This window comes from Pan paniscus, chromosome 4 (assembly GCF_029289425.2).
Source record: "Pan paniscus chromosome 4, NHGRI_mPanPan1-v2.0_pri, whole genome shotgun sequence".
Classification (NCBI taxonomy): Eukaryota; Metazoa; Chordata; class Mammalia; order Primates; family Hominidae; genus Pan; species Pan paniscus.
The window spans coordinates 41,462,591-41,475,213 of NC_073253.2; the positions used below are offsets into that span (position 1 = coordinate 41,462,591).

Below are 12,623 nucleotides of genomic sequence, written 5' to 3' on the forward strand. Positions count from 1 at the left end.
CCACAACACAATTATTCTCTAGAAAAAAACATATGCAGACTATGAAAGTTACAATTCCCCCTAGAGCTTCCTCTGATAATCTTATATTTCTATTATTACTGAGGAAAGAATAAATTAAAAATCAACCTAAATATCATGTCAAACCAGGTAACACTTCTGTAGATGATTGCCATAGTGATTATTTCCTAACTAAAGTCTCTCCTACCCCCTAAAATTCTCACCTTTCCATACTGATAACTAACACATTTATCTCTGGGAAGTATTTAAAAGCAATCAAATTACTGATTTACACCAAAATATATATCATTATATTTTGTGAAAATATTGCTTTCAATGACAACTTTCTAGGACTTTGATTGCTCTTATGTAATTAATGACAGGCTTAGACTAAATTATTTCCAAGACCCCTTCCACACTTTAATATGGTACATAGTATAATAAAACTTTAAGTTATTTAAGCTCTATATTAGGTTTTGGAGCTCAAACCTATTAATGCATTTAGAAAAAAAAAATACATGGCTTAAGAGCTGCCTCTTGACCATGTAGATCTAAAGGTATAGTCAGAACAGTGTTATGTCCTGTTACTTAAAGCCTGCACAGTAAATGAAATTGGGTTTGCTGCTTAGAGAAAACATTTTAAAAGGCAGAAGAAAAAGGAAGTGAATAGAATTAAACATACCCTATGCCAACAGAGTAGTGAAAGAATCTCAGACCCTTTTAATTTCCTTTCTACTTCCATGCTACCTCTAGTCATTTTTACCTAGGATAACTGACTGGTTAATAGAATCCGAAATTTCCCATAACCTCTGGTGTCTTACGCATCCTAATTTGCAAAATTTGTGCCATAATATTCAAAAGGCTCACTTTCAAAATTGGGGGAAAAAATACATTTGAGAGTTTGAAAAGACTCCTCTCTTGGAAGGCCTTTTTTGACCCCACCAAATGCTATCCAACGTCTAAGAGAAGAGAAGAATGATGAGGAGACCTAATATCGGAATTAAAGAATGGTTAGGTCATTGTGGATTTTGAGGTCAAGAAGCCCCTTTTGTACTTCCCAGCAGGAACACAACTAAACTATTGCAAATAAAAGAAAATTAATTATTGGTTACCCAACTCTACTCCCAACTCCCCTGCTACAGAAGACTATATAAAAAACGACAGTTTCCACATTGATTAAAAACTTATAAATGCACAATTTATCATATATCCTTTATAATTCTACAACATGACACTTTAACTTTTTTTTTTTTTTTGAGATGGAGTTTTGCTCTCGTTGCCTAGGCTGGAGTGCAATGGCGTGATCTTGGCTCACTGCAACCTCAGGCTCCCAGGTTCAAGTGATTCACCTGCCTCAGCCTCCTGAGTAGCTGTAATTACAGGCGCCCACCACCACGCCCAGCTGATTTTCATATTTTTAGTAGAGATGGGGTTTCGCCATGTTGGCCAGGCTGGTCTAGAACTCCTGACCTCTGGTGATCCGCCCACCTCGGCCTCCCAAAGTGCTGGGATTACAAACGTGAGCCACCGCGCCCAGCCGATACTTCAACTTTTTAAGCTGAGGTTGATAAGACCTGAGAGATAACAGTGTAAACATAAAAATGCTTTTTTAAAAATATTATTAATTATGAAATATGAAAACTTAAACCATCACCCAACCTGGTAGAAATGTGAATATCATAGTCATAATCCACTATCAGATTATGAAGATGGGTAATACTGTATAACCTCTGGGCAAATGTAGAAGGTTGGTTGCTTCATTTCATATCTAATTTAATTATGTGATATTTACCTATATTAAAATCAGGCACTTTAGAAAATAATTGAGAAGAGAAAACCTTCAAATAATTTCATAATAGAATTTAAATAACTTTTACATTTGTAAGAATCTGGAAAGATTAAGTTATTTTTAACATCCCAGAACAAGAACGTCTAACCTCTATTATTAGTTTGATGACCGATAGCATCACTCACAATAAAGTTTTACAAACCCTTCTCAGAGCCTTTAATGGTACTGCCTTTTCAATAGGTAAATAGACATTTAAAACATATTAAGAATATGGATTCTTAATATTTTAACCCTTAATCTATTTAAAGAATTGGCATCTAAAGTTTTTGTTGTTGTTGTTGTTTTTGGGTTTTTGTTTTTTGTTTTTGTTTTTTTTTGAGATGGAGTCTGGCTCTGTCGCCCAGACTAGGATGCTGTGGCATGATCTCGGCTCATTGCAACCCCCGCGTTCCAGGTTCAAGCCATTCTCCTGCCTCAGCCTCCTGAGTAGCTGTGATTGCAGGCGCCCGCCACCACACCTGGCTAATTTTTGTATATTTTAGTAGAAACAGGGTTTCCTCATGTTGACTAGGCTGGTCTCAAACTCCTGACCTCAGATGATCCGCCCGCCTCTGCCTCCCAAAATGCTGGGATTACAGGCATGAGCCACCGCACCTGGCCTAAAGGGCTGAAAGAAGTTCCTGCTATGCAGATTGAAAATTGACACAGTGGAACTTCTGTTAACACTCAGATCCTCAGATTTGAAGAAAGAGGAGGAGAAGGAGGAAATATATACAATAGATTTAAGACAGATGGTGGCAGTAAAATAATCAAGTCATGCCATATAATCTTTAAGAAATTAGAACAGAGTGTCTGCTGAAATGAGCCTGCAAGGTATAGAGTGAGCTCATTTTTTACATGGATGTCCCCTTTTCTAGAAACTAAGTGATTAATACAAATAAGAGAATATCAAAGAAGGCATCATCTCAGGTAAATACCTATAACATGACCAAAGCAAAGCATTAGGTGTGGCTTGGGATCTTATTGGCGTATCCAACAAGATAAGATAGCAGGAATAGAGTGGGTGAGATGAAAGATCCACTCTACTAGATACACCAAGGCATATGACTGAGAGAGTAAGATGCTTTCAGGATGTGGACCAAGAAAGATTAAAGAATAGAAAGAAATAGAAAACAAAAACAAGAGTGACAGAGAACGAAGAACCAGATAAAAAGAAACTTCATACAGATGCCATCGAAGTGAAAATATTTTATAGGCTACTATTTAGCCAAGTATAACATTGGCTCCTTCTGTCTTAAATCTCTCTCCTAATGACAAATGAATATTTTTTATATTTTTAATTTAAAAAATTCTTGATAACAATCCATTATTTCTCCAGTTGTTAAAAAGATGACTGTTAATCAAAATGATGACCAAGATGAAGATCAAATTCCAGAATGAGGAAGTAAATTGCTTAAATGAGGTAATAAATGTAAACTGCTTAAAACAGTACAAGTCACATACAAATGTTCAATAATTGTCAGTAATTACTGCTTTTGCTATCATCATCCTCATTGCCATTGTCACGAAGTCAACTTCATCATCATCCTATCTTTCAAGGGCATTCTTAATCTTCCTCTTTTGTATCATTTGAAAGTTTCTACTCTGGTTTCAAAAAAAAAAAATAGAAATGATCCAAAGGAGGCTTTTTCTTATTAATACTTTGATTCCAAGATTTAAAACAAAACACCCCATCTTGATCCGTATACTAAAACGTTTCAAAGTTTTAGTATTAATCTCAAACAAAATTAAACCATTTCACTCTTTTCAGATGGTCTCTTAAAGTCAAACATGTGTGCCATTCTGGCACTTGTTTTGCGTATAACCCTGGGGCTATTTCAAAGTGTGACTCATGGGCAGTTAGTTATTCAACACCAACAGAAACCAACAATCATGCTTGCACACTGGTCTGCTTCCCAAGCTATACTCCAACAACAGTTTTACCTTCTAGGAGAAAGAGAAGCTTAGGTTAAATCTGCATCTCAACTAGGAAACTGATCATGCTTAAAAGTCTTCTGCATCATTTATTCTTTGTTTCCAGCTGAAGGGCTACTAGGCAAAAATCCATAGAGAGACAGTAGGGATGTTTAGGCACTTTCTATCATTGACCACCCAGGGTTCTGTTACTAAAGTAAGCCCCCTTGTCACGGTGGAATAGAGCTGGAGAAAACATGTTGCCTTTCTAAAACAGGTGGTCCCCTCACACTGCTCCCCTTGAGGGTGTTTGGCTTTGAAGATACCCAAACAGAACATGCTGTCCCCAATCCTGAGGCCTGCACAGCCAAGGACTGAAAGGGGAGGGCTGGCAGATCTATCCTGATACAGATCCCAGAGAGAGCAAAGGGTCTTAGGCAGGCTTGTTACATGGAAACCTCTCATGAACTAGTGAACAGATAGCAAAAATGATGTGTGGACATTTCCAAAGAAAGATCATGCAGTTCCTCAGGAAAAATGGAATAGTCAAAGTACCTTTTTTCTCTTGGTGGCTCCGATAAGCTGTAAGCTCTTTGCTCTACAAGACACAGAACAATAAAATGAAAACTAAGGCAGACAAACTGGCAGTCATATGTTAGTCTGAAATGCATACTCAACCATATTGTATCATTATACACACTACCAGCTAGAAAATAATGAGAAAATGAGTTATCTTATATAAGTAAGGCATTGCTCTGGATTTTTTTAAATCACTTTCCGTAATTTAAAGAAGGTAGGGAGAAACACGGCCAAAATATGCCAACATTTAATGACTTCATGAACTAAGTTAGCATCAGCAAGGGACAGCAAACATTTTCAGAAGTGCAGAAAATTAGTTCTATCTTTTTGGATACTTTTCACTAGAGTCATCCCTATTCTTCATAACACTAATGCCCTAACATACAGAACCAATAAATAACTGCTTTTAAACAAAGCTCAAATGAAGTCTTGAAGGACAGCATAAGAAGAGTTAATTTTCATATAGCTGCAATGTCCTCATAAAATCCTAGCAGCAGCGAGTTCAGAGATGTGCTCTGTGGCTCATGGGAAAGGGAGGACCATTTTTTTCACTGGACTTGTGGAGGGGGCCAGAAGGGAGGTTCATGCAAGCAGCTTGGAGCCATCTTGTTTCCAGAGTTGAAATACTTACTACAGGGGTGGAGTAGAGACACTGATTTAGACAGTGAGAGAGCCTGAAGGAGGGGGCAGTCACTGTGGAGCACACCAGCTACAGAGCAGGGACAAATCCTTCACTCTCACAATCCAGAACAGTGAAGAGGCATAACTAGGTTGCAAAGGGAAATGATACATAAGGAGGAAAACAAATACATATCCCCTGAAATGGGTAATAACAAATGTTGCACCTAATACTATCTTGTATGTAATAGGAAATCTACTTTGAAGAATTTGAAGCCTTTATTTTATAGCCATTATCAAGTGTTCCTCAAATTAAGTCATAGGCAGAAATCACTATTCTTATGGTAAATAGGCTGAAGTACCAAGAGAATAAGCCACCAACTGTTCAAAATCCAATTAAATTCCATCCATCAGCTCACAACGTTTTCAAAAGTATGTTTACGTCATTCCTCAAATTCTTAAATGCAGAACCCCTTCGTCCCCCTTGGTGAGACTGTAGTTATCATTTTAATATTGGCAATGTTCCTTTCTGCCTAAATCTACAATAGACCAAAGGGAATTATAAAACTAGATTTTGTTTTATGTATACAAACATCAAAAATAAAGTTGCCATTATTGTACTCTTGGCTCAAAAAAAAAAAGACACGAGAAATTACAGTAAGTAACTCTTTGGAAGTGACAAGGAAGACAGAACATCACAAATAATAATAAAAAGGACTGAAAGCATCCTAGGTTTGTATATCTGCATTACAGCTCTCATATGGGAGCTTCCCTCTGGGACATAAGGAGACTTGGACTCTGTTCAAATAGACCTGAAATTTTTTAGGACTATTCAAAACTCATCAAGAAAGGATTTATGGCAACACAAACCTCAATTTACTTTTGATTAATCCTAGCAGACTAAACAATGAAACATTAGAATATATCTTTGCATTAGGCAAGCTTTCACATTTGTGCTTTGATTACATAAACACAGATAAAATTATTCCTTCTTCATTAGTAGTTAATTTATTTTTCATAGTCCTATGGTATTGACTGACCTAAATGGTATCAATCCAAATGTTTGCAGCCATATAAGTCTATCCATTGGAATTTTCATATATTTAGTGAGTAGCCTCAACCTAAATTGCCTGGTTCTAACTGTTACCTTCTGGATAGTATCAAACTTCATTCAAGTAGCCTTGTCTTTAAATATACCATCTAAAGATAAGGTTTCGTTTACTGAAAACCAAAGCAGTTGATATCAGCTTTTTATTCTAACTCATATGCAAAGGTTTCAGGCTTGCATGTAAGGTAAAGACACCCTTCCTTGATCATTAAAGAATAAGTCAATTAGGGCTATTTTCCCTTGTGAACAATAAGTTTCCTCTTAATTGTGTGGTCAATAATTTCAAACTCTAGAGATATCTGACTTCACAGATCAAGGGCCACAGATCTAAAGGCAAAGCCATAATTTGAAGCACAGAAAACTTAAACATGTTTTCCAAATAGTAACAATGTGAGGTTAATTCATCAGCTGGGACTATCAGTGAAAAGGTGTCAAGCTACTATTAAAAATACACCAACCTAAACTAAGGCTAGGGAGACCTGGAGACCTAGAAAGAACCCATGAAGTAAAAAACTAAAATCCAGAACAAATTCAATCCATCTTCTTTATCCTGCCCTCTCAAGGTAGTTGTATCCTTTCTTTCTCTTGTAACTTTTCTTCATCTCCCCATCCAAAAATAAAAACTGACATGTATTATCAGTCTTGCTCTCTTCTCTTCTAACAGTACATCCCAGAAAAAGGAAAACAAAAATCATGGTAGCATTTCTTTTGTGTTTTATCTATCTTTTTCTCATATTCACTCAACAAATATTTATTGAACATCTAGCATATATGTCATTATTCTAGGATAGCTGTTTCAAGCACCAAGATTATGTTTTCAGTATTGTTCTGCATGGCATAAAAATGCAAAATAACAATTTAATAAGCAAGAATAAGAAAAAAGAGAGGGAATAAAATAAATCCTATTTTAAATATTTTATCTTAAGAAAATATTTGAGTAGTACTTCAGAGTACTTAAGTTCATCTCTTGCTTTCTGAATCTTTTAAGTCCCTTAAGGATAATAGACAATAAAGATATTCTCTAAGACATTGACAAAAATTTCATTATAATGCTATGTATTATGCATTGGCATGAATACTTTCAAATATGCTTTTTAATATAATTATTACACATTAATTACAGAAAGTATGAAATAATTACATTTCAAAATGGGGGCAGGTGAAAATGGGAGGAGTGGCTTAGAGAGGATACAAGGGGAGCTCTAAGTTGTACATAATTTTTCCATTTATAGATCTGAATTCGCTTGAAAATTCAAGATGCATATTTATGATTTGCACTCCTTTTTGTATGTATCCTATATTTCAATTAAAAGTTTATTGCCTAAAAGTTATATTTCTAATTGCCTACATTGCCACCAAAAAAAGTTGAGATATATTTAATCATGTTACAAATATGTTATTTCAACTCTCCAAAGTCCCTTTCTAAACAAAGAAAGAAGAAAATCCATTCTGCAACACTCTGGCTCTGAGGAGTTGGATTATGTTAGCAATGTATATATGAGACAAAAGTAATTTTTGTAATTTACTCAAATAAAATCCTCTAAGGCCCTCATAATAATATAACTGGAATCAATTCTAATTTACACTATCCTTGAGGAAAACATTTTATTCAAAGAATAAAGTAACAGAGAGGTGTGCATGTATTTGTAATTTCATCAGAATCAAATCTGATCAAAATCAAATTTGGCTGTTATCCAATAAGAAAAGAATTTTGTCAGGCTTAGAAAAACCAGTTATGAAAACAGAACTGAAAATTCTTGTCTGCTGTTCTTGAATATTTTATGTACTTATACTAACTGAAAAATCTGTTCTGGAATAGTGTTTTCAAAGCCAAATGTTACATGATGCTTACCTTCACTTGAACTGCATACTGTTAATTCACGCACCAAACGAGTTTTTCCTAAAGAAATTTTGGGTGATGAGCAAGAATAAGAACGTGAGCGAACTCCAGAAAGCAGTGATTCCTAAAAGAGATTATAATAAAGTTTTTAAAAATTTATACATGAGATCTGAAAATATATATTCACCACCTCAAATGTTACTAAATTTGCACCTTTGAAAAGAGATTCAACCTGAACATTTCTGATATGATCTCATTATGTGTTTCTGTTTTCCTCTCACAATTTTTAAAATGTTATTGCCATTTTAATACTTCAGCAACCTTCAGTTTGGGGAATAGTTCCTGTATATACTATAGAATGCAACTATGATATCCTAGCCAACTTGGCTAAAAATGAAAACTTAAGACAAATGACTTTTTCTTTGTATACTCAACAATGAGTTTATTATTTTTACCTGAGGTGTCAGTTATTTTGTTATTTTACTGTAGCCCTCCAACAAGATTCTATATTAACTGAGATTTCTATATTTAAGGATTACTAGAGGATAGTGGAATAGCCACTTACAATTATAAGAGATTTTTAGACTTCCAAACCATGATTTAAGTTTATAATGTTAGCTGCAATGTCTAGGGAAAAATATATCCAGTTAATATACAAATCCTTCCAATCTGTACTCAATTTCTGATAGACCTTCCATCTAGCACTTTCTGGGGTGGATGTTTGGATATCACTAATTTATACATCCTTAATATTACTACTTTAAAATGACTTGCCGGTTTTGTTCCTGTTGTCCCAATTACTTATTATTCCTATTATTATATTGGCAACATACATGAAAATGCAAGATGGCAAGATCATTAAAACATAGTTTTCTTATGTTCCAGAAAATTTAAGTGAATATGCAATAGAACTCCATTGAAGCCATTTATAGTACCCAACTTCTATCCTATAAAGCCCTTAGGACTGATCCTGCCCATGCATTTTTAAGATATCACTTAAGGTTAAGGCTAAAAGAAAATAATGCAAAACTCTTTACTAAAATTAAACCATCAGAAACTGACCTTCAGGAGCACTGGTCTCTTTTGTTTCCTCTAAGGAAAAACACATGGTTACCCTAACTTCATTAGTTTAGTTAAGGAGCCTGGAGGAAAGTTGAAAAATGGAAGCCTAACCTTGCTTCAAAGGGCCCTTGGGCTTTGGCTCCTATCTTATTAGGGAGCACCTACTGGGCCTAGACGTCAAGAAGGCCAACCCAAGTTGTCCTATAACCCTAAACAGTGAGCTGGCCACTAAGGGCCCTCTTCAGAGTCATGTATATGTGGTAACCATTTGTCATGACAATAGAACTTTGAAAATTGTCCAAAACTTTGGCAAAAAGTTATACTGGTTAATTACAGAGGCAAGGCAGATATATTTATGGTTCAGATTCTTCCTAAAAATGAGCAACATGAAACTGTTTCAAAAGACTGGATTATTTTTCATCCAAGTAATGATGAACTTTTCACAGTTCCACTCAACATGCAAAACTAAGAAGTATCTACATAACAACCATACAAATTTCTCATTATCCAGAAATATCACATGACCTTCAGATGCAAAAGATTATGGCAGCTCTGCAGGTCTTAGAGCAGAGGGTAAAGGATACAGGATCTGTGCTCAAAAGACCCAGAATTGAGTTCTGAGTCTATCACCAAGCTGGTGACACAAAGCTGGACAGAACTCCAACCTTTCCAGAATCTCATCTACTCAAAAAATAAAATTAAATAAAAGCACTACTTATGTAATAGGTGAGTTCTGAGGCAATTATATATTTTGTACATACATAAAACATATTTTGTATATTGTAGGGCATGCTACAAAAATAAGGTATTATCATAACAACCATATGTTAGAAAGAGAAGTTTTGCCATAGCACACATTGTTTTATAGTAATAAGTAAACTTAAGAAGAAAACAAGTAGAAAATAACAAATCAAACAGGGAAAAAAATATGTTCAAATGCAAAAGGGCTTTCTTACATTCAGAGGAATGTATTTAGTTTTTTAATAAATAAATAAGTAAATAAATAACAAAAAAACAAGCACACTAAATGAAACTCCAATGTGAAATAGCCAACAAGATAAAACCTGGCTCCTATGGAAAAGTTGACAAAATTTGTGATATTCTGGATTAGTTCAAGCAGCCAGAAATGCTCAATAAATATCACTTCTACCTTATTAACATCATTTACCTCATCATCAGGGCCACACAATTATTTACGTGAGCAAAACAAGTTTGATCACTTAAACTCATTTAATACTATCGGTTTTTCTCCCTTTGCTTAAGAGATGATGGGAGAAATCATTGTAAAATGATAAAATTTTCCAAGTATGTGAAAGAAAGATGGTATGTACTCATGGTGAATTAATGAAAATGTAAATCAGCCATTTTGAGTAAAGATTATAAAAATTAAAACAGAGTGGGAAAGATTAAAAAGACAGACTCAATCAGATATCACATGGGTCTCAAAAAAAATAGTTCATATGTATGAATAAAATATAATATGTCTTTCAGATACAGACGGGTAAATGTAGACAACGTATTCTCCACACTTGCAATATACCAAATTGATACCAATAAGAATACCTTCGACTGTAGATTACTTGATAGAGGAAGGGATTCAGCCCTGGAGATATTAAAATCCGGTTCAGCGTTAGTCTCAAAAGAGTCCAATTCATCCCCACTAGGAATCCCAGTTCTTGAGGAGCTCTGAGACCCTGGAGTGTAACAGATGTGCGATGGCTCAGAATGCCCTTCCCCTTCACTGTCGGCGTCCAAGGCATCAAGGCTAGAACTAAAGCACAAAGCCAGCAAGTAAGTAAAGAAGCAAGGAAGGACATAGCGTCATTGGTTTCTACTTCTCTGAATCCAGATTCTTTCACTGGGGCGGGGGGGGGGGGTGCAATAGGTATTCATTTAATTTCCAACTAGTATTTAATTAGCCTTTTTCTCCTCCCTCCAAATCTCTTTTTAAACAAAATTTTATGTTACCCCAAATGAACATTCCTACCTAGCAAAAGCCATTTCTTTCTTTCATTTTCTTTCTTTTTTTTTTTTTTTTTGAGACAGTTTTGTTCTTGTTGCCTAGGCTGGAGTGCAGTGACACAATCTTGGTTCACTACAACCTCCATCTCCCAGGCTCAAACAATGCTCCCACCTCAGCCTTCAGAGTAGCTGGGACTACAGGCGTGCGCCACCACGCCCGGCCAATTTTTGTGATTTTTGTGTTTTTTGCCATGTTGCCCAGGCTGGTCTCAAACTCCTGGGCTCAATGGATCCACCCACCTCAGTCTCCCAAAGTGCTGGGATTGCTGGAGTGAGCCACCATGACTGGGGCAAAAGACATTTCAAATGCCTGAAGAAACAAAAGCTGGTTTGAGTTAGTACTAACCTCACCACTTCTGTTTTGTAAATATAATTATTGATATCGCAAGTCCCAAATGGTAACCCATCAAATATTTTAAATGCTGGTGGAAACAGAGTCACTGGGCTGTTTGCAGGGAAGCTTCTGGGGGGGATTTGCATGTGACTAAGCTGCAGAAGTGTCATTCTCTCCCCTGTCCCTCAGCTGGGAAGCTCGGGAGGGCAGAGGCACACCAAGGAGAGATGTGTGAAGGTCCCACCCATCCGCCCCAGGGCCATGTCAAGACACAGTTCAGAAGTGAGTCGTGCAATGTCCCAAACATGTCATACTAAATGATCATTTTTAGAGGTTAAAAAAAGATGATTCCGAGGCTGGGCGCGGTGGCTCACGCCTGTAATCCCAACACTTTGGGAGGCCAAGGTGGGTGGATCACGAGGTCAGAGATCGAGACCATCCTGGCTAACACGGTGAAACCACATCTCTACTAAAAATACAAAAAATTAGCCGGCTGTTGTGGCAGGCACCTGTAATCCCAGCTACCTGGGATGCTGAGGCAGGAGAATGGCGTGAACCCAGGAGGCAGAGCTTGCAGTGAGCCAAGATCGCACCACTGCACTCCAGCCTGGGCGACAGAGCAAGACTCCGTCTCAAAAAAAAAAAAAAAAAAAAAAAAAGATTCCTTTGAAAACTCTACCTTAGAACCAGGTAGTAATGCTGCTTGACAACAACTTTTTTCCTCATTTAACTTTAATAAACCGTGAAATTAAAAGGAAAGAATTTGACCTTCTACATCCCAGGTCTATTCCATAACATTACATTTTAAACGATTCAAACTTGGAGGCCAACAGCTTCCCTGGGTGCATGTTAATGCACGAAGCATTTCAAATGTGTGTTTTGTGGGTTTTTTTTTTTTTGGTTGTTACAGTTCTGGAGTTATAATTTTAATAACAAAACAATGAAACTGTCTTGATTTTGAAATACAAGAACCAGAAAATGAAACTTTGAATTAACCTGTTTAGGTTATTTTTTTTAAAAAAAAAAACCATAGGCTATTTATTTAATGGACACAGTAAGTTAACTGAATACATGGTATGAGTCCTGGTCTTATTCTACTATGCCTCTAATGCAAACACAGAGCAGTTTCTAACCCTTGAACCCTTTCACAGGCACTACTGGCTACCAGAAAACCAGCAGTGAGAAGAAGCCCTGGCTGGCACCACCAAGGATTTCCAAAGTGGGGTTTTCTCCTTTGGGAACTCATTGAGGGCCAAGGTGAAGGCCTTGGCATTGAGAAGAAGAGCACACATTGGAAGTGGACTTCACACTTTACCTCAAT

General features: G+C 36.4%; 1 protein-coding gene across 3 annotated transcripts in view; it reads right to left on the reverse strand.

Moving 5' to 3' along the window:
• ARHGEF28 (Rho guanine nucleotide exchange factor 28) overlaps positions 1-12,623 on the reverse strand; it is a 314,196-nt gene that overhangs the window by 84,570 nt on the left and 217,003 nt on the right. For all 3 annotated transcript variants that reach the window (XM_034959953.3, XM_063604431.1, XM_008962831.4), the window contains 3 exons: positions 10,510-10,717; positions 7,897-8,008; positions 4,295-4,337 (listed from right to left, as the gene is read on the reverse strand). In XM_034959953.3, coding sequence (XP_034815844.2) covers positions 4,295-4,337; positions 7,897-8,008; positions 10,510-10,717 — 363 coding nt within the window. The remainder of the gene's footprint in view (positions 1-4,294; positions 4,338-7,896; positions 8,009-10,509; positions 10,718-12,623) is intronic.